This window comes from Podarcis filfolensis (assembly GCF_964270895.1).
Source record: "Podarcis filfolensis genome assembly, chromosome: 10".
NCBI lineage: Eukaryota > Metazoa > Chordata > Lepidosauria > Squamata > Lacertidae > Podarcis > Podarcis filfolensis.
Window position 1 is genome coordinate 3,589,380 of NC_139612.1, and position 20,557 is coordinate 3,609,936.

General features: G+C 41.8%; 1 protein-coding gene across 50 annotated transcripts in view; it reads left to right on the forward strand.

Moving 5' to 3' along the window:
* PPFIBP1 (PPFIA binding protein 1) overlaps positions 1-19,617 on the forward strand; it is a 116,673-nt gene extending 97,056 nt beyond the window's left edge. For 11 of the 50 annotated variants that reach the window (XM_083575011.1, XM_083575022.1, XM_083574981.1 and 8 more), the window contains 13 exons: positions 305-461; positions 2,616-2,648; positions 4,917-5,058; positions 5,526-5,654; positions 5,761-5,911; positions 7,550-7,661; positions 8,152-8,240; positions 9,099-9,221; positions 11,143-11,268; positions 11,611-11,799; positions 13,015-13,209; positions 14,380-14,445; positions 16,788-19,617. In XM_083575011.1, coding sequence (XP_083431137.1) covers positions 305-461; positions 2,616-2,648; positions 4,917-5,058; positions 5,526-5,654; positions 5,761-5,911; positions 7,550-7,661; positions 8,152-8,240; positions 9,099-9,221; positions 11,143-11,268; positions 11,611-11,799; positions 13,015-13,209; positions 14,380-14,445; positions 16,788-16,874 — 1,599 coding nt within the window. In that variant the 3' untranslated portion in view covers positions 16,875-19,617. Of the gene's footprint in view, positions 1-304; positions 462-2,615; positions 2,649-4,916; positions 5,059-5,525; positions 5,655-5,760; positions 5,912-7,549; positions 7,662-8,151; positions 8,241-9,098; positions 9,222-11,142; positions 11,269-11,610; positions 11,800-13,014; positions 13,210-13,808; positions 13,860-14,379; positions 14,446-16,787 lie in introns of all 50 variants that reach the window. The other 39 variants (XM_083575016.1, XM_083574982.1, XM_083574990.1 and 36 more) reach the window with 7 other exon arrangements.
* The last annotated feature ends 940 nt before the right edge of the window (positions 19,618-20,557 follow it).

Consider the following 20,557-nt stretch of genomic DNA (forward strand, 5'->3'; position numbering starts at 1 on the left):
ACTCCGTAATTTGCAAGTACAACCTATTGCAGGGCTGTAGCTCAGTGGTACAGCATCTGCTTTGCATGTAGAAAGTTGCATGTTTAATCCCAGGCATCTCCAGTTAGGGAGAAGCCCCTGCCTGAAATCCTGGAGAGCTGCTGACAATCAGGGTAGACAATATTGAACTAGATGGACCAATGGTCTGATTCAGTATAAGGCTACTTCGCATGCTACCCAGCTGCAAACACTAATTTATCACATGTGTTGCTGAACGCTTGAGTACAATGGCAGATTTCTAACTTTTCTTTTCCTGAACAAACAGAGCAAAGCATCGATGGAGAGTAGCAAATATGGAACCCTCCCTCCCAAATCCCCAGGTGAAGAAGATGCCTTTGGGACTCGGAAGGGCCGGTCTTCTTTTGGGCGAGGCTTTTTCAAGATCAAAAGTAGCAAAAGGACAGCAAGTGCACCTAACTTGGGTAGGTTCAGTAAAGGTGGAGTTTTTTCACTATCTATATTTCAACTAGGGGAAGATATTCTCCGCTGGCATATTTCATGGGGAGATGCAGACGTATGAACAAGAACCACTTTCATCAGTAGATGAAACAAAATTTTAAATGCTATGGATTCCTGCTATTTCGCAGAACAATGGGCAAGTAAAGCATGTATTCTCCTGCACTCTTGTAAATTCTCTGTGGTAATTGGGTATGTTGTGTGGTAACAACAACAATTTGTTTGTACCATGCCAATCTGACTGGGTTGTCCCAGCCACTCTGGGCAGCTTCCAGCATATATAAAAATATAATGAAGTATTAAACATTAAAAACCTCTCTATACAGGGTTGCTTTCAGATGTCTTCTAAAGGTTGTACTTATCTCCTTGATGTCTGAAGAGAGGGTGCCCCACAAGGTGGGTGCCACTACCGATAAGGCCCTCTTCCTGGTTCCCTGTTGCTTTACTTCTTGCAGTGGGGAAACCGCCAGAGTGGATCTTAGTGTCCGAGCTGAAGGAGACACTCCTTCAGGTATACTGGGCCGAGGCCGTATAGGGCTTTAATGGTCAGCACCAACACATTGAATTGTGCTCAGAAACATACTGGGAGCCAATGTAGGTCTTTTAGGGCCAGCATTATACGTCCTGATGCCTGCTCTCAGTTACCAGTCTAGCTGTCACCTTCAAAGGTAGCCCCGCGTAGAGCACATTGCAGTAGTTCAAGCAGGAGATAACCAGAGCATGTACCACCCTAGTGAGACAGTGTGCAGGCAGGTAGGGTCTCAGCCTGCGTATCAGATGGAGCTGGTAGACAGCCACCCTGGATATAGAATTAACCTGAGAGCCAGTGTGGTGTAGTGGTTAAGAGCAATAGACTCGTAATCTGGGGAACCGGGTTCGGGTCTGCGCTCCTCCACATGCAGCTGCTGGGTGACCTTGGGCCAGTCACACTTCTTTGAAGTCTCTCAGCCCCACTCACCTCACAGAGTGTTTGTTGTGGGGGAGGAAGTGAAAGGAGAATGTTAGCCGCTTTGAGACTCCTTTGGATAGTGATAAAGCAGGATATCAAATCCAAACTACTACTACTACTACTACTACTACTACTACTACTCTTCTTCTTCTTCTTCTTCTTCTTCTTCTTCTTCTTCTTCTTCTTCTTCTTCTTCTTCTTCCCCCTTCTTTGGACAGCTGTGAATCCAAAATGTCTCCCAGGCTGCGCACCTGGTCCATCAGGAGCACAGTTACTCCATTCAGGACCTGGATGTCCCCCACACCTGCCATTCCTGTGTCCCCCATAAACAGTACTTTTGTCTTGTCATGATTCAGCCTCAATCCATTGACTGCCTTCTGTCCTCCAAATGCCTCCAGACACTCATACAGGACATTCACCTCTTTCACTGGTTCTCATTTAAAAGAAAGGAACAGCTGGGTATCATCCGCATACTGGTGAACACCCAGCCCAAGCCCCCTGAATATCTCTCCCAGCGGCTTCATATAGATGTTAGAAAGCATGGCGGAGAGGATGGAGCCCTGGGCACCCCCCAAGTGAGAGCCTAGGGGTCTGAACACTCATCCCCCAATACCACTTTCTGAACACGGCCCAGGAGGAAGGAGCGAAACCACTGTATAACAGTGCCCCCAGCTCCCTGCCCCTCTAGACGGTCCAGAAGGATGTCATGGTTGATGGTATTAAAAGCTGCTGAGAGTTCCAGCAGAACCAGGAAACAGCTCCCACCTTTGTCCCTAACCTGCCAGAGACAAATGCCAGTATGTGCTAGCCATGCAGCCTTTCCACTGCAAATAGCGGCAAACAAATAATATTGGAAAGAGACATTTAAGAACCCTGCAAGGAAATATTTAAATGTGAAGTAGTGGGAAAGTAATTGTTGCACATTGTTCTGTTTTTGTAGATCTCAAAACTCTTCCTGAATTGTTTGGTTTGAACAATGGAATAAGTGCTAATTCTCATTTGGCCTATTTGTGTGTTAGCTCTCTGTGTTATGCATGCATCGTTTTGGGGGGGAATTCTTCTTCCCTTGTCTTGCCATTGTCATGTTTTGATTTGTCTTATCTTGTTGCCCCGGGTGTGTTCCTCCCCCTTGTGCTGCGTGTGGTTATGTGCGTTATTTGGATGTCTGAAGATCGCAGTCGAAGTGCAAGTGCACCCACCTTAGGTATAGTAGACCTGCATGCATGATTGGCGCCATGTTCTGAGAGCTGCTATTGCTCAGCCACGGCCATGCAGACCTCTGTACTGGAACGTTCATCCATGTCTTTGCCGCTCATGCACACTACTAAAATCTGGCTGCATTGTTTAGTTGTAATGGCCTATACTAACAAGAACTGCCATAGAAAAGTGTTTGAGAAAATCCAAACCAAGTGAATTGCAGCATCTTTCTGACATAAGAGGGCCTAAAATGTGTTTTTGCCTAGAGGCAACCTTGGCATGAAGGAGAGGAGATGCTTCAGGCATCATTCCCCAAGAAGAGCAAGTCCAAGTATTCCTGGAGCCCATGTCGCTGCACAGACCAGATTATTTGTTCCTTTCTTCCCACAGGGATGGTTGCAGACTCTTGTGCAGCTTACCCCAGCTGATGCCCTCCAGATGTTGTCAGATTCCAGCTCCCATCAACCCTCACTGTTGGCCGTGTTGGGTGGGGCTGTGGGGAGTTTCAGCCCACAGCATCTGGAGGACACCATGTTGCTGTAGTGTAACAAATGAGAAGGCAACATGGGGCAAAGAAATCAATGGAATTTGCTTCCTACCACTATGTTTAGCACCCACTGTAAGAATTCCAGGTTTTAAAGAATCAAAACAGTGAAGTATATTCACAATGTAACATGGCCTCGATTCACGTAACCCAAGCAGCCTGCTTGACTTATCTATATAGCTTATCTCGGGTATCAATGACTTTTTCTTTCAAACAATCACAGTGTTTCCATAGCTGCTCTGGCTAACTTGCAAATAAATGCATTATAATTCATTTTTGGCCATTACTGTTTACTACTTTGAATAATTTTATATGGTAGTGTTCTTGTCATTGCTTTTGAGCATTCTTTTTAAGCTGCTTGTAGAGAGAGTTCACACATATATGTTTAGCTATGCAGCTAATAGTCCCATGTAGAGTGGTAAACTATGAGCTTGAGGTGAGGACAAATGTGTTTGCAAATATCATACATGTGTGGTCATTTGGGAGTTAGTGCTGTGGCTCTCTGTTGAGTGCCCTTCTACTGGCAAACCTGGGTTTGCTATTGTGTTATGTGAAAAGAGGTACTTGGCATTTTGTTGGTTTGCTGTTTTCTATCCCTATTTGTATGGCATTTGCTGGCACATCTCTGCTGAAGCATTGCATTGCTGATATATCCTTAGATTTTTTAAAAAATGTATGCAAATAAGTTGTTTGCCCAATCCTAAATGTTATTATCTTTTATAAATTATTTGCTCAGTAGTAGGGGGATTGTCAGCAGCTTCAGAAATTGTTCCAGTCCTGGATGACTTTATTGGCTTCGCTGATGCTAGAGCAACATAAATGTCAATGAGGAGTTAATAGTGTTAATGTTTTTAAACCCTTTTTCTGTTCATAGAGCATCCAGAGTGGCTTACAGCAAAGAAACAAAAATGTAATCACTACAGTTAAAAATGATCAAGATCAATGCAAAATACAAGTTAGAACTATGTAGTCTAAAAGCATCAGACACATTTTATAAAAACAAAATAGCAACAGAAATTAGACATTTCAAAGCCTATAAAAACAAAAATGTTTTCAGCTTCTTCCTAAAGTGGGTTTTCACCTAAGGTAGGTGTGGGGAAGTTTTCATCTGCCAGATGCTGCTGAGATACAACTCCCAAGGACCCCCCCAGCAAGGATGGTCCATGGCCAGGGATGGCAGCGAGTTGTTCAGCAACATCTGGAAGGCCATGAATTCCCCACATCAGGTCTAAAAGGCCCTATGCTTTTTGGTGTGTTTTTTTTTACAATTGCACTGTATCAATCTCTTGCACATCTAGTGTTACATTATTAATTGCTGATGATCACCTAACCGTATTCACTATATCCCCTTATTCCTGGACTTTTAGGGCTGTCAACACAGTTGCTGAAAGCCTTTGCCTTCAAGACAGTCACAGAAAGCTATACACATTTTTACCATGTGTTTGCCTTAGGGCTATAGTTAGTGTATTGTATACTTTTGTAATAAAGGGTGACGGGATAAAGATCAGTCATAGCAGAGATAATAATCAGTATTAGTTTATTAAGAATATCTTTAATGGAATGATACTTTAAATGCCAAGTAAAGGAGCACACAATTAAATTACCTTTTCCCCATTCATGTTACTTTTTAGCCAAGGTTGTTTCACAAATTAGAAATGGAAACTTAAGGTAATCCAGTTGAAGAACTACAAACTGACATACTATTAATTGAGATTTGCTTTTATTTAATAGCTGAGACAGAAAAAGGATTTGCAGATCACATCGATTTGGCTGGCTTGCCGCCTCGACCAAAAGGTACAGCAGACGGGCCTCTGACTCCACCTTCTCCTGACTCCAAAAAGAAAGCAAGAGGAATCAAGAAGTTGTTTGGAAGGTAACTGGGAGATGACTCAATTCATTATGCTGTTAAGTAAAGCATGCCAGTCCAGAGTTCCGCTCTGAGGCTGAGGTGAATACGATGCTGGGGCTTTTCTTAACTATGCTTAGGGATGAATTGCCTGCCCCCTTCCATGCGCTCTGGCTTCCGTCACAGTGTTCTGTTGCGTCAGAAGCGGTTTAGTCATGACCTGGAAAGCTGTCTGTGGACAAACGCCGGCTCCCTCAGCTTGAAGCAAGATGAGCACCACAACCCCATAGTTTCCTTTGACTGGACTTAACCGTCCAGGGGTCCTTTTCCTTTTACCTTTACAGTGCTTTAAGTGCTGCAGGTGAGCTTTTCACCCTCTCTGGTTGGTGTCTGTGGCAGACAGGAAGCTGCCCTAGATGGCTCTTCTTACACTCTTCATACTGCAAATTGTATACTTCTTTTAATGGCTTTCCCTTATCTTGGCCTTTGCTTAGACTCAGGAGAAGCCAGTCTACCACATTTAATCCAGATGACATGACAGAGACTGAGTTCAAAAGAGGAGGAATAAGAGCAACAGCAGGACCAAGATTAGGCTGGTCGAGAGATCTTGGACAAACCAATAAGTAAGACACAAATACTTTAAAATTTTTAGATTATGTTTATGCATGCAGTTGGAGGAAAATGCATTAAATGTGTCATGTTTCTCTAACATTCTCAACTTAATTTTAGTGAATTGGACATGCCATTTGCTAAATGGACAAAGGAGCAAGTTTGCAACTGGCTTCATGAACAGGGCTTGGGTTCTTACATAGGTCATGGCAAACACTGGATACTTTCTGGTCAGACTCTGTTGCAAGCTTCTCAGACTGATTTAGAAAAGGTAAGGATCCACATGTTTCTTGTTTCTTGCATATGCATTTTGAGTGACAATTACAACATTGTGTCAAATCACCCAATTGTGTATGTTAAATGGTGACTAAAGTATTTGTTTAACAGAAGGAAACTATCCTGGATAGGTATACTGGTGTACCATCAGCCAGTGACAGCAGCCTGGGCTATGAGAAAATACAGTGCAATGGATGTGGGCTGCTTTTTCCAAGCTGCAGTTTGTTGAAAAACAAAAAATGGATCCATCACTTTTCTATAGAAACGCTCAAGGTTTTGTACAAGAATGATTGGAATGCAATTTTTAAAAAACATTAAAATGTAAGAATAGCAACAATATGCAGATTGTTCCAATGCACCCTCACGCTTTTAAAATGCCTGGAACAAACAATTACCACTAGCCATACGAAACTGAGCAGTAGCACGGCCACCTGCAAGCTTCCTTGAAGAGAGTTTTCTGTCATTGCAACACTGCTACTGAAAAACCCTAGCCTGAGTATTGCAGCCCCAGTCCATTTGGGTTCTGTGCAAAGGCACTGTGAAATTGGTGACAAATTGGTTGCAAAGCACGTATGCCTCTCACTTTTTGTCCCCACCATGAGCGTGTGCTTTCCCCCCAGCTTCACTTGGTTTCACTGGACCAGACCTTATGGAGGAGCCATTCCTGGTCTCCCTGCTCCATTTGCTTTTCAATAAATCTTTTTGGTCCATGCTTGCATCTTTAAAAGAACCAATATGACCAATTGCTCCAATCAAATGTGAATGGGAAGTACTCAGTGTTCAGAATTCCCTAGGCATCAGGCACATTTTGCGCTGGGCTGTTAGCCACTTGCGACCAAGTGAAGATGCCTGGGCACCAGGATGGCGCCTCACATCACCTCCACCTGGAGCCGCATGCCTGTGGATCCTTGGCTCTGGACTGTGTTCACACACTAAGACCTCCTGTAGAATTCTATCCGTTATATTTTACCTGCACAATCAGAAAGAATTTCAGGAACTAAAATGCTGCTTCTGTGCAGCCTGAGCAGGAACAGTGGAAAATGTTACAGCTAATTGTTATCACTTGTCTTCACTTACCCCATCTCACTACTCTGCTCACAGTTGTGAAGAATATTCCTACGTTATGAGTGGTCCATGTCACCATTAAGAAAAAGAGTTCGGAATAGGCCAATATATATGTGGACTGTCCCTGGATCAAGGGACTTTTCTTCTTCAAGTTCTCAAAGCTCTTAACCTAGCTCAAGGTGGTCATCTGAACCAGCCAGGCGTTTAACTGAGAATTAATCACAATCAGTCCATCATTTGAAAAATAAGACTTGAGAGCCGTCTTGCCCCCAAATGGCAACTGGACATTCTGGTTTAGTGACGGCCATCTTGGTTTAAGAAGCCACTTGATGCCTACCTTATATAGTCAAACAAGAATGGATAGAGAAATTAGCAGGGCAGTCCTGTGGTGTTGGAGAGGAAGATTCCTTGGATGTAGTGGTTGCCCCACTAAGGGCCGTTTGCTTGGCCAGGATGGGAGGTGGCAGTTAACCCCCACTTTTGGGTGAGGGAAGTTTTATTTTCCCTCCATTGTGGTCTGCAGGAGGGTTATCTTTTAAACGCAAGCTGGTTTTTGTCCCACATGTAGGAACTTGGAATAAAGCATCCATTGCACCGGAAAAAACTTCAGCTCGCTCTTCAGGCATTAGGATCAGAAGAAGAGAACAACCATGGAAAACTGGATTACAACTGGGTTACAAGTAATGTCTTCTTATTTCTTTTGCCATTTCACCCTCGTGCAGTGAAGAGTTTGCCTGGGTACGTCCCCCAGCCACTTGCAAGGAAGCCTTGTGTGCGCTTTGCAGCCCACAGGGTAGCATTGTGCCTGCTTTGTTTTAAGTTTCCTTCTAGGCAGGTTTGTGGGTAGTTTGTTACAAACAAAAGGTAGAGTGTACTTGTGCACCTAAGTAACACACGCTCTGTCCAAGAAAAAGCTGAAATACTTAGTTAAGCAAATTTGCAATTTACAAGTGGAAAATCAATTATTAAATTCTTGCATATTTAAAATACACCATAAAACAATTGCATTGAACAAGTGTGTCTTCAAGAGCCGCTAGAATGCCAATACAGATGGGGGTCTCTCATATTCCAACAGGGAGGGCATTCCACAGCACTGGGACCACCCCTGAAAAAGCCTTCCTTCAGATTGCCACAGATCATTGCATAGTGACTGTATCTTTTTATTTTCAGGGTGGTTGGATGATATTGGACTACCCCAGTATAAGACCCAGTTCGATGAAGGAAAGGTTGATGGCCGAATGCTTCATTATATGACTATCGTAAGCAAGTGTCCTTTTCTTCCTGTCATTTTTATCATTCAGAGTACCATAATTTTGACTTCCTTCTCCACTGAAACATGTGTATCCTAATACTCCACCGCATAAGCCTCCCCAAAACATTTATTCCTCTAACTTCACTCCTTCAGGAATCAAAAGTTCTTCTGCTCTCATAAAGTAATTCCACCCATTCTTCCGTGCTTCCTGTTATTTGTGGAAATGTGCCCAGTTGGTACCTGTTCTATCCATCCCCTCTCTTCAGAGCCCACCTTTTCCATAAGTCCCTTGCCAAATCCAGCAATCATCATTCTCACCTGCAGTGACCTCCAAGCACAAGTAGCTGCATTTGCTCACATTCATCTCTCATAACTCTTAGTAGTAGTAGTAGTAGTAGTAGTAGTAGTAGTAGTAGTAGTATAGTGTAATCTTACTTGTTTGAGTTTTTAAAAAGGCAAATAAGAGGATGACATGATAGAGGTGTATTAGATTAGGCACCATGTGGAGAAAATGGATAGTCAGCTGTTTTCCCTCCTAACCCAGTGCCAGGCAATGAAGCTGAATATTGCCTCTACAGTTGCAGGCACCAATTCCAGTTGGTGGGAATATCAAGTGAGAAAAGTTCTGTTGCTTTCAGTCCTGCTTGCAGGCTTCCACTGGGCTTCTGGGAGGCCACTGTGAGAACAGGATGCTGGTCTAAATAGGCCCTTTGCCTAAACAACAGAAGTGTTTTAATGTTCTTATACAGGGGAATCCTAAGGACAGCATTCATGTTGGTATCTGACTCTTCCAGTCTTCTTGGTCTCATTTATTGTTCTTGATCTCGTTTATGTGTCCCGTCCCGTCCCCACATCACCTATGCAGGATGACTTACTGTCTTTGAAAGTTGTGAGTGTCCTCCACCACCTTAGCATCAAACGTGCCATTCAAGTTCTAAGAATAAATAACTTTGAGCCCAACTGTCTGCGCAGGAGACCATCAGATGAGGTGACCACTTCTACTTACTTACTTACTTACCTACTTACACATCTCATTGATTCATTGCAATGTTTGTTCTGACAGGCAGTGCTTGTGTGTTTCCTTCATTTTCTTGCCTAGAATATTCTGCCCTGCTTTGACTCTTGATCCCTTCCTTTATTTAGCAGGCCATACATTGATCACTGACTATCAGCTTCATTGTATGGATTAATATCCTTATTCCTTATTATGTTTTAAACCTCTAGAACTGAGATCAACATTTAGTTTGCCTCCTTTGGTGTTATCTTTCTGCAAAGTATTTGCTCACTAGTATTTCTATGAAAATATGAATGTGATATTAGCGCTTTGGTGGTTGCTGCTGCTGCTGCTGCTGCTGCTGTTAATGTCCCATGAGAAGCCCTTTATGGACTGCCAGGCCCAAGTGAAGGTGGGGAACTAGACCACTGCATGAGGAATTCCTGGTTTCTCCATGTTGTTCTAATTGTCTGTGTGCCTGGAGATTGGTTTTCTTTACAATTTATTTAATGCAGGAGAGTCCATTTGAAAGATGTGGGAAGTGGGTGAATTTTAAAAGCCCCAAGCCCTTATTTTCCATACACACACACACACACACACACACACACACACACACACACACGTGTGTGTGTGAAGTCATATGATCAGGGCTTTTTTAGCTGGAACTCACCGGAACTCAGTTCCGGCACCTCTTTGATGGGTGCCATTGACATAATAAGAAAACAAGGGAGGCGTTCATGGTGAGTTCTGGCAAAAAAAAAAGCACTGCATATGATCAACATGAGTCATAAATACAGGATTGTTCAAAATTTAAAAAAGAATGAGAAATGTTTATTATATATTTACAAAAATATTGCAAACATCTTAAATACCTTGGCAGGAATTTAAAAACACTTGTAGTTTTAGAGATGGTACAAGAAACTTGAGGTTAAAATAGAAATTTGGAATAGAAATGATATGTAGTTTAAAAAGAATTTTAAGGAACCAGGGGAGAAGGGAAGTCATGGGATTGAGATAATCCCATTTTATGGATTTTATTGTTTTGATGCAAACTCCCCCCCCCCCTTATTTTTAGTTTGTTGTTCTTGTATTTGTTAGTGTTTGCTTTCTTGTTTTGTTGTGATTTTGTTACCTTTGCAGAAAACCCAATAAAGATATTATTAAAAAATAAAATAAAATAAATAATACAGGATTGTTCGGTTTGGAGGCGGAAGAATGGCTCAGCGCAGATATGAATTGCAGTTTCACATTAATCCCATCTCTTATATGAAGGTGTTCCATAGTAACTTTATTAGGTACATCATTTATGTCAGTCCAGCACAACACATGTAACGCTACATCGGCATCTTTCAGGCCACCAGGGGCTTTAAAAAACCTATTTCTGTACCCCAGGACTGCAGAAACAGGGTTTTTATACCATATCGTTGCGCACAAAGTGAATAGGTCCTCAGTTGGCACCAGAAGATGAACAATGTAGACACCAGTTGTACCTCAGGAGGGAGGGAGCTGGCAGCTCAAGCACCACCTCTGCTAAGGCCCTGTCCTCGGCCACTGCTGACCGAATCAACAGGAGACCCACAAGGAGGGATTTTCCTCCTGATCTTAATAGACAGGCTGGGGGTGCTCCTTCGGGAATCTGGGTCCCAAATTATTTAAGGCATAGTATGTTAGTCAACATCTTGACTTGGGTTTGGTAGCCCATAAGCAGCCAGTACAACACCTTTAACCCATAACCTGGGGTGGGGGACACATTTTGCAAGATCATCTGATCTTGATCTAGCTTGGCTCTGAGCATTTTGGGGCAGAAAGGTCAATTGAAATAAGAAAAGTGGAGGCTGGATTAACTGCAGAACTAAAAGAAAAAGAACTAAAAGCGGTGCATTGTTTCTAAGTTAAATGTGGTTCTTATTGGTAGAATAACATCACACCATCAGAGGTTTCACAATGGACCAATCATCGAGTGATGGAGTGGTTGCGGTCAGTTGACCTTGCAGAATATGCTCCTAATTTGAGAGGGAGTGGCGTTCATGGAGGGCTAATGGTAAGAGTGTGTGGCATTTTATATTTCTTTTTCAGACACAGGCAGTAAATAAATAATATAATTGGGCTATAAGAGAAATGTCATGCCTGTTTTTGTTTCTAGGTTTTATTGTTTGTTCCTAGGTAGGGTTTTCTAAAAGTAGAGGCAATTGTGTCATAGGTATTTTGTAAATATTCAGGCCTCATCGTCATCGTTCCCCCAACACCCCTCCCAAAAAAACACCCACCAACTCATGCCTTTCATATCTTTCTTAGTGGTTCAGATCTTTAGAATGGTTGGGGAAATTGCTTAATCAAAATGTAATCCAAATCTTGGTTCTGAAATGCTGGTTTTGCTCCGCAGGTTTTGGAACCTCGTTTCAATGTAGAGACCATGGCTCAGCTGCTGAACATCCCACCCAACAAGACTCTCCTGAGGCGGCACTTGGCAACCCATTTTAATTTGCTGATTGGTCAAGAGGCCCAGCAGCAAAAGCGTGAAGCCATGGAATCTCCAGATTATGTCCTTTTAACAGCTACAGCCAAAGTGAAGGTATGGCCAGAGCCTTGGAAGTACTACTATCACATGAAACAGACTTGCATGTTAGTCAAAAGTGTAGCTTCCTATTGTTGTGGTTTTTAAGGGGCTAATAGAAAATGAGTTGAGTGATAAAGAATTTGGCTTGGCTTGATTTAATCTCTGAACAGGGGGTAGCTCAACTGGTAGAGAATAAGACTCTCAATCTCAGGGGGTTGGACTAGGTGACCCTTGTGGTCCCTTCCAGTGCTACAGTTTTATGATGGTAGTTTTCCTGGTTTCGTAGAGAGGTGCTGCATGGTAAAGCATAGACAGTAATTCTTATATATGTCTTATATATGTCATTGCCACATATCCTCTCTACAAAACTACATTAACAGTTATTTTATGTTTTATACTTTTCTTTCTTTCTTTCTTTCTTTCTTTCTTTCTTTCTTTCTTTCTTTCTTTCTTTCTTTCTATAGGAGGTTATTCATGCCACTTAAGAGTGTGTTTTATAGGCCTTTGATATCGGCTTACATTATTCACTATAAAAATTACTGATATGAATTCTCTTGCAATGCATTTTTTAAAAAATGTCTCAGTGGTGCTTGCAAGGTTTGTCAGCTAGTTCAAATTTCACTGGAAACTGAAAGATAAAAACAAGTTTACAGAAGTAAGTAATCTATTTAACAAAATCTTTAGTAGCCCATCTGCTGCGTTAGTCATTTGTGGTGCATCATTGTCCATGAAAGAAAAACAGCAATCACCTCTTTAAGTAGCTTCTCCTGGGAGGCCAGAGGCAGATATGACCCCATGCAGAAAACTGTCAATAGGCTTTTTACAAGCCTCATTTTACAAATACAGATTTTTAAATTAGTTTTCATCAAACGTTTTTTGTAACCTCCTTTGGGGAAAAAACCTCTTTTTTTGAAGTGAAGTCTCATAAGCTCAGATATTTGAGCTTAAGTACAAATAAAACTAAACCAACAAACACAAAAAACCAAAATTGTCAAATATGGATCTTCTGAATTAACATGATAGATTAATTTTTTTATCCTATATTCTGTTTTATGTGGAAATCTTGCTCCAATTTTTCCAACCAGCTTTCTGCGAGAATATATGTTTAAGGAATTCTTGATTGTTTTGGTGCCTTTATTATAGATTTTAAAAGATTTTAGATATGTCATCAGGAAAATAAATTATCTGGTTGTTGTCTTCATAGCAGTTTTTTTGGTCTGTATTTTTCAGCCAAAGAAACTTGCTTTTAGTAATTTTGGAAATTTAAGGAAGAAGAAGCAGGAAGATGGGGAAGAGTATGTTTGTTCGATGGATTTGGGACAGGCATCCGGAATGGGATCAAAGAAAGGGATGAAGCCTGCTTTAGATATCAGAGTGTATGATGAGGATGATCTGGACAGACTGGAGCAGGTAATGGTTGTTGCAGTAAGTTGAAACAATTGTTTTTTTTCCGTATGCATGTGCTTCCCCCCCCCCCCCCGATATTTTCATATTCTGCAGTTTGTGTTTAGCAGTCTTGTAATGTACTAGTACTTAAGAACTGTTATCTAACCCATGATAATTCTGTTCAGGGCTTCTTTAGGGGCATCTAGATTTTAGCTATTAACCAACAAGAGAAACCTGAATTTCAGTTTTCTCCACAGTCAGATTTATTGGCGTACTTGAGAGTTCTTTCTTTACATTAATGGTCTCTCTTTTTGCTAAGGACCACAGGGGTGTGTGCATTTTTTGTGGGGGAAGTGATCCATTTTACCCTCGTAACAGCTGTGACAGAGACTGAGTGGTTTGAGGCTACCCAGAGAACTTTATGGCTGAGCAGCAATTTGAAACCAGGTCTTTCCAGTCCTAGTCCTATATTCTGTCCACGTCACCATACTTCCTCTCATGTCGGCTCATCCTCTAGTTGAACTTGCATGCCCTTTCCCCCTATGCAGTTCCTTAAGCTCCACCTTCAACTTTTGTGGCATTTTCCTGCTCACCTCTTGCTCAGGACATTCTGACACTTAGCCTTCCTCCCCTTGCAGCAGTCATCTCTTTTCTTCAGCTCCCCGTCTCTCCCTCAAAGCTTATAAAAGGTACTGTGGTGCAGATGCTTTCTCTTCCCTTATCAGTGCTTGCTTCTGCATAAGTTTTTTGTGGGGTGCTCTTAATGTGAAATTATTAAACAACTAGGTACAGTATTTTCTTGGTCTCTGTCTTCCTTGTTGGCCTGCACTGCTGCTGCTGCTGCTGCTGCTGCTGCTGCTGCATCTGTTGAGTTCTTTGTTTGTTTAACATCTGAGCGGTCAAAGGCAAGGCCATAAACTTGTGTTCAACTATCTGGTTTCTCCAATAGGAGCAGAGACTGTGGAGTTGGCTGATGCAGCTGAGCTACCAACTAGGCTGATGCTAGTACTCTGCACACTCTCCCAGAGTCTTCTCTTAGCCTCACCTCCTTATCCAAACATTGCTTAACATTACAATAAAGTGTTCAACTGACTAGTTCTTTTCTAGGGTGCTGCTATAGCCTAATGTTATATTTGTATGTGTTAATACACTTGTATGAAAAGGGAAGAATTTATATGAATTATTACATTAACTATTTCTTTCTTGTAGATGGAAGATTCAGAAGGTACCGTGAGGCAAATAGGGGCATTTTCTGAAGGCATCAACAATTTGACTGTAAGCCCTTATAATTAATATAATGGACACACCCTAAAATGTTGCTAGTCTTACCTTAGGACCAATACAGAGATTCTCAGTAGTAGGGTACACGGCAAAGGTGTTCAGTTGGTGGCTTGGAGATTGCATCTTAGTGATAGACTGATTTTTGAACAATCTCCTTTGAACAATCCATTTAGCATAGAGTCTAATGGTGCCCAGCCAAGTTGGAAAAACTGCATCTGAGTCAGGAGTACAGTGGTGCCTCGCAAGACGAAATTAATTCGTTCCGCAAGTTTTTTCTTCTTGCGAGTTTTTCGTCTTGCGAAGCACGGTTTCCCATAGGAATGCATTGAAAATCAATTAATGCGTTCCTATGGAGACCACTTGCCAGGCTGGCGGTGCGGAGGAGCCTTCCAAAGGCTGGCGGCGGGAGGAGGTCTCTACGCCCCACCGCCAGCCTTCGGAGGAGGTCCGAGGACAGTGGGGAACACGCGCTGCGCTTCCCCGCTGTCCTGGAGATTTCCCTATGGGCTTTCGTCTTGCTAAGGAAGCCCATAGGGAAATTCGTCTTGCGAAGCGCATCGAAAAACGGAAAACCCTTTCGTCTAGCGGGTTTTTCGTCTTGCGGGGCACCACTGTACATACCAGAATGCTTTGCAATGATGCATGCTGGAGTATGCTGTCAGATGGACATATAGACACACAGTCCATCCACAGTAAAGAGACTTTCCTGAGTTTGGTTCCAGAATATGGGAAATAAGGAGTGTATAAGCAGACAACTTCAAAGCAGCCTTCATTTGTGTCATTATTAATGTATCTATTACAAAAGCATATGCCCAGTGAAAATGATTTATTTCCATTTTATGTATCTGTCCCACTCGGACCCCAAAGCTCAGTGCATGCTAACAATATTTCAAAAAAAGATTGTAAACTGGTTACTGCATAACACTAGGATAAACAACTGCCTAGTGCAAACGCACGGCATGAAGACTCCTGGGGAGGAGATCACTGCTGCTTTGCTCTTCCTCTGGTTCTGCAGCTGCTGTGGCACTGCTGCAAGCCAAGTCATAGTTTGGCTTAGCTTGTTGTCCAGACCTGCGTTGTAGTTTGCCCCTCTCTAGACAAACCATGACCTGTAACCAAGGTTTGTTCTTGGATTTACAGCGCATGGTTTGTCTGGAATGGAACAGACACTGAGCCTGAGTTTAGGCTCAAGGAGGAGGAGTGCAATGGCCACCACCTCTCTGGAAATCCACATGTTTGTGCTAAGAGTTTCTCTCAGACCAGTTCATAATCTAAAATATTTAAGAATAAAATGCAGCAAGATGATAATCCCCAGATGAAGCCCCATTAGTACCAGCTTAGTGCTGGCTAATAACCATACTTATTCAGATATATAGCAGACATCCTTTACCCTTAAGGTGCTGATTATCCATTTCTGTGTCTTAAGTCATTCCACTAGTTCTTTGAGGTACAGAAGTGTCCTTTTTAGGAAAGGGAGAGCCAAGGCTGTTGGAGAACTCATATACTTCTCAGTGTTCTCTTCTTTGTGCTTCTGTGTAGCATCTGTACTTGTCATCAAAAACCACATCCTGCAAAGTTCCATCACTGAATCCACACACACACACACACACACACACACACACACACACAGTATATAATGCACTGGTAAGGCAAATGTTCAAATCAAATTTAAACTGGTGTGAGTCATAGCCTTCCCCAGTGAAACCTTCAGAATGGTTATTCTTTGAGGCTGCTTAAGCTTTGTGACACATTTCTCACACCTTCATGATTTTGTCTTCTATACAAATAATTGATCCATTTACAGTGGTACCTCGGGTTACAAATGCTTTGGGTTGCAAACCCGGAAGTTAGGGGTTGTGAACTTTGCCCCAGGATGAGAAATTGCACGCCAGCGGTGCACCAAACCATTGTTCCATCTCTTCAATCCTAAAAAAAGGTCGACGACTTTGGGGTAAAATCAGGAAAAAAAGCCTTCAATCCTAAAAAAAAAAAAGAAGGGGGAAAAAAAGGTCAATAACTTTGTTTGGCCTTTTGGTCGGCCCTCATGGCCCTCCACTTCATCAAATTTGGCCCTCTTTGAAAAAAAATGGACCCCACTGATCTCGGTTGTTTGTCTCTTTGGCAGCACCTCTTTTGTCTGGGACCTTCTCCCTGCTGCTGCCGGAGACTGTCCACGCAGAGCATGTGCTTTCAGTGTGTCGTGTAACCCAGGTCTCCCTCATTGCCCTAAGAGAACCCTCTTGTCTGCCTGCTGCTAGATGTGCAATTCATTGATGTTTTTTGGCTCTTGAGTTTCAGTCAGTGTTTCCCAATTCTTGCCTTTCTTCTGTTTCCAGTACATGTTAAAAGAAGATGAAATGTTCAAAGACTTTGCTGCTTGCTCCCCTAGTGCCAGCATAACTGATGAGGATTCAAATGTGTGACAGTGTCAGCGCTGGATGCTTCTGCTTTCTGATAGTCCTCAGAGTGCCACTGTTAGATGTGATGGAGACACCACGTCATGTAATTGAAGGTCACCTTTGCTTCTGTTTGTTAGAAGTGGTATTTTCCTGGGAGACAATAAGAAGAGTTGCCAATTCTAAAGTTGCCATAAGATCCACACCAGGGGGGGAAGTGTGTATATTTTCCTCCTGTGTATATTTTTTCTCTTGTGTTGAAACTTGTGACATGTTTCAAGTATCATATTTAATACGACTCTGCTGCTGTAATGTTCCTTCACAGAGCTGTGCCATATCATATATCTGTATTTCTCTTACTCAGTGTTTTTTTAAATAAAGAAATATAGGTGCCGGTACGTCCCATGCCCCCTCTCCACTGCCACTTGCCCCCCCCTCCTTCCTCCTCGGCCACCGCTTCCCAAGGCTGGAGCCAGAGCGCCTTCTAGGAAGGGGCTTCCCAATTGTAAAAAGGTTGTGCCAAAGCTCCTCTACTCTGGGGCGACCTTTTTATGTTTGTCAGGCACCTTCCTGGAAGGCACTTTGGCGACTGTAAGCATTGTGCCAAAGCACCTCTGGGAGCCCATGCCGGCAGCCTCGGGAGGGGGTGGATGGAAGTGGCAAAGGTGCCCGGGGGGGGGCAAGCGGGTGGGTGGGCAAGTGGCAATGGCGAGGTGGTGGCAGGGGGAAAGAGGGGGCTGTGCAGCAGACTGGTGCGTGCCGCCTTAAAGAAAGCTCTGTTCATACTTTTCTTCAAGTAATACAAAAAGAAAAGAAAACCATTCAACTAGAGACCTCTGGAATTGGCATCCATTGTATATATTTCAGCAGGGCAAAAAATTAATCCTGGAAATCCTGGTTTCCTGTTTGAACAAATTGCTCAAAAGTAAACAACTAGAGTATTCATTGGTGGCTAAACCAGTGCTCATATAATCCACAAAATCAAAATCTTGTCTTATTTTTATACAATTTTTATTAAAAGAAAAAAAATGTATTGAGTACATACAAATCAGAATTTTATATTGTAGTGTAAGTTGATTACTTTTTTTAAAAAAAAAGAGGAATTCCAGTTTGAAAACCAGCTGGTTACTGGAGAAGTCAGACTGATCTTATAAATGACTTGTGCCTCCCCCCCCCCAAGTGATGCCTGCATTCTTACATTAGGAGTGAGTTATAAAAATTGAGATTTTTTTCATCATTAAGAAAAATCTCTGAGCTGTCCCTTTTCCAGCATTAAAATAGGATTTTAATAACATTTTAAAATTTTGAGACTGAGGAACAGCCTTTGGAAAGATCCATTTTCTCTCTCTCACTTGATGCAGCAATGGAAGTGTTCTTTAAATTTATACCAAAAGGAGCATTAGCAAATTCACTTTATTTTACAGTATTGCCTTTTAAGTATATTTGACCATAATATAACATATTGACAGATATTTATATAGTTCTTGGTTTTTTGTAAAACACAACTTGTATTGACTTTTTAAAAACTTGTAAAATTCAGATTAGCCGGTCAAAAAATGGTTGCTGATGCTTTCAGCAGAATACACCTGACTCTTGTGTTGTGTGTGTGTGTGAGTGTCTCTCTCTTTCCAGTTCACCATCACCCTGAAATAGTACGACTAATTTAGTAACTGCATAAAATGATGATGTGGCAAACATTTGGAGATGTAGTCTGACATCTACAATGTAAGCAATTCTTTTCAAATTCAGTACTTCAAAAGTTTGAAAATAGTAATCCAGAGACCTTTGCAGGGGTTTTAAAGTTGGGTGTTTGGTGTGTGCTCAGCTGTTATGAGCTATTGTTGAAAACTGTAAAACAATATATAGCTGAATGTGCAGATTGGCCTTGCCTGCTTCCTGACATGCTAGCTTTTTGTTTGCAAGGAATCTTTTTTTAAAAACAACCACCATGGGGGACATTCAAGCAAGTGATTGTATCATAAAATAGAACCCTCTATCATGTAATTTATTTGCATGTATAGACTGGCCCTCAGTTTGATTTCATAAACCAGTGCTGATCCTTGGAAGTATGCACTTTTTCACACACATTTATTTACAGTTGTCAAAATTTTTATCAGATTGTGGTATCTGTTTAATGCAAAGAGATTTGCCAATACAGTATATACAGGTGTGGACTGACTGTCCTTAATAGCATGGACTCCACAAATTTGTTCATGGCCACCTTGAGTCTGGGCTCTTTTGAATAAATGCAGATAGCATGCCTGGTAGAACAATTACTTTGTCATTAATTGTGAATAGATGTATTTATGAATTAAGGAGATCACCTGCCAGCAGCCTCACATTTGTATAAAAAACACTGCAAACCTTGTATAATGGCACACACTGGTCGCAATAAAATACAAGGGGTAAAATTGTGACTAGAGAATCAAAGAAGGGCGAGTGCAAATGCACAAACATTAAGTGAATTAAACACTAACTTGCACATATGAGCAACATCAACTTCTCATTTCTTAACGCTGATGTAAATGGAAGTTGGATGAACATCATCATCATCATCATCATTTTGCTGGTTAGAAGAATATTCTTTTATTATTTCTACGGGATTGAGGGAGGGAAGAATAATATAAAACACTCATGATTCAGCCAAGCAGTTAGCATAAATGGGTGCTATAAATGATATTTTATTTGGATGTGTGTGTACAAAGTAGTCAGCATAAACATATGTATTGCCATGCTAGATAAATAAATACCTGTTGAGAGAAGTAAAAAAGATTCTGGAATATAATCTTTTCTTTGCAAAAGTTATATACAAGGTTTTCAATAACCCCTTTTTGCCCTTAACTGTAAAGATCAGCCTTTTGTCGTTTTTATGCAGCACAAAGCTTTCTAAAGCTTTCTCTTGTCCAGACCCCCAAGAAGTTATGTGCAACTGACCCTTTCTGATAATTTAATTGATGGTGCAAATCAGCAAATATGCAGTGGAACGCTCACATTGAACACTAACTAGAGAAATATTTGCTAACAGAGACCTCTGTGCCTGTGAAAGTTGTGTACATCTGGGCCAGGAAATCAATATGTGGGGTGCAGAAGCCCTCTTTGAAATCTTACATATTGCTTAGACAGGAGCCTCAATTTTAAAAAGCTTAGCTTGTGGAAAAGCAATGGCAAATCACTTGTGGATGGTCCAGTGCTATCTTAACTCATTCATTCAGTGTATTTGTCCACTGGTTATCATTGGCTGGTGTTTATAACATGCTCTAGCAAGCTGCTTTAACTAGCTGGTGATGTCTCAGTTGCTTCCTTTTAAGCTTCCTCATTTCCAGTTTATTTCAATGGGTTTGTTTGAATAAAAAAAGTCCAGTTTTCCATAGCATGGCTTGTTTGGCCCACACGGCAGGAGGGGTGCACTTCCACGATTATGTAAACAAGGCCTGTGTGGCCGTGGTGTATTGTGAGTTACACCACAGGAAAGGACACTTACTGTGAGGAAATGACTGGAACGTGGACGGGTAACAAGTGCACTAGTCCTGCATCATGCATCACATAGCTATTGTGCTGTTGTTGGTATTGTTACTAACAGGAATAGGTATAGTGAAGCTAAGTAATGAATTTATCTGATGCAAGTACCGTATTTTTCGCCCCATAGGGCTCACCGCCCCATAGGACGCACCTAGTTGTTTTGGGGGGAAATAAAGAAAACAAGTTTTATT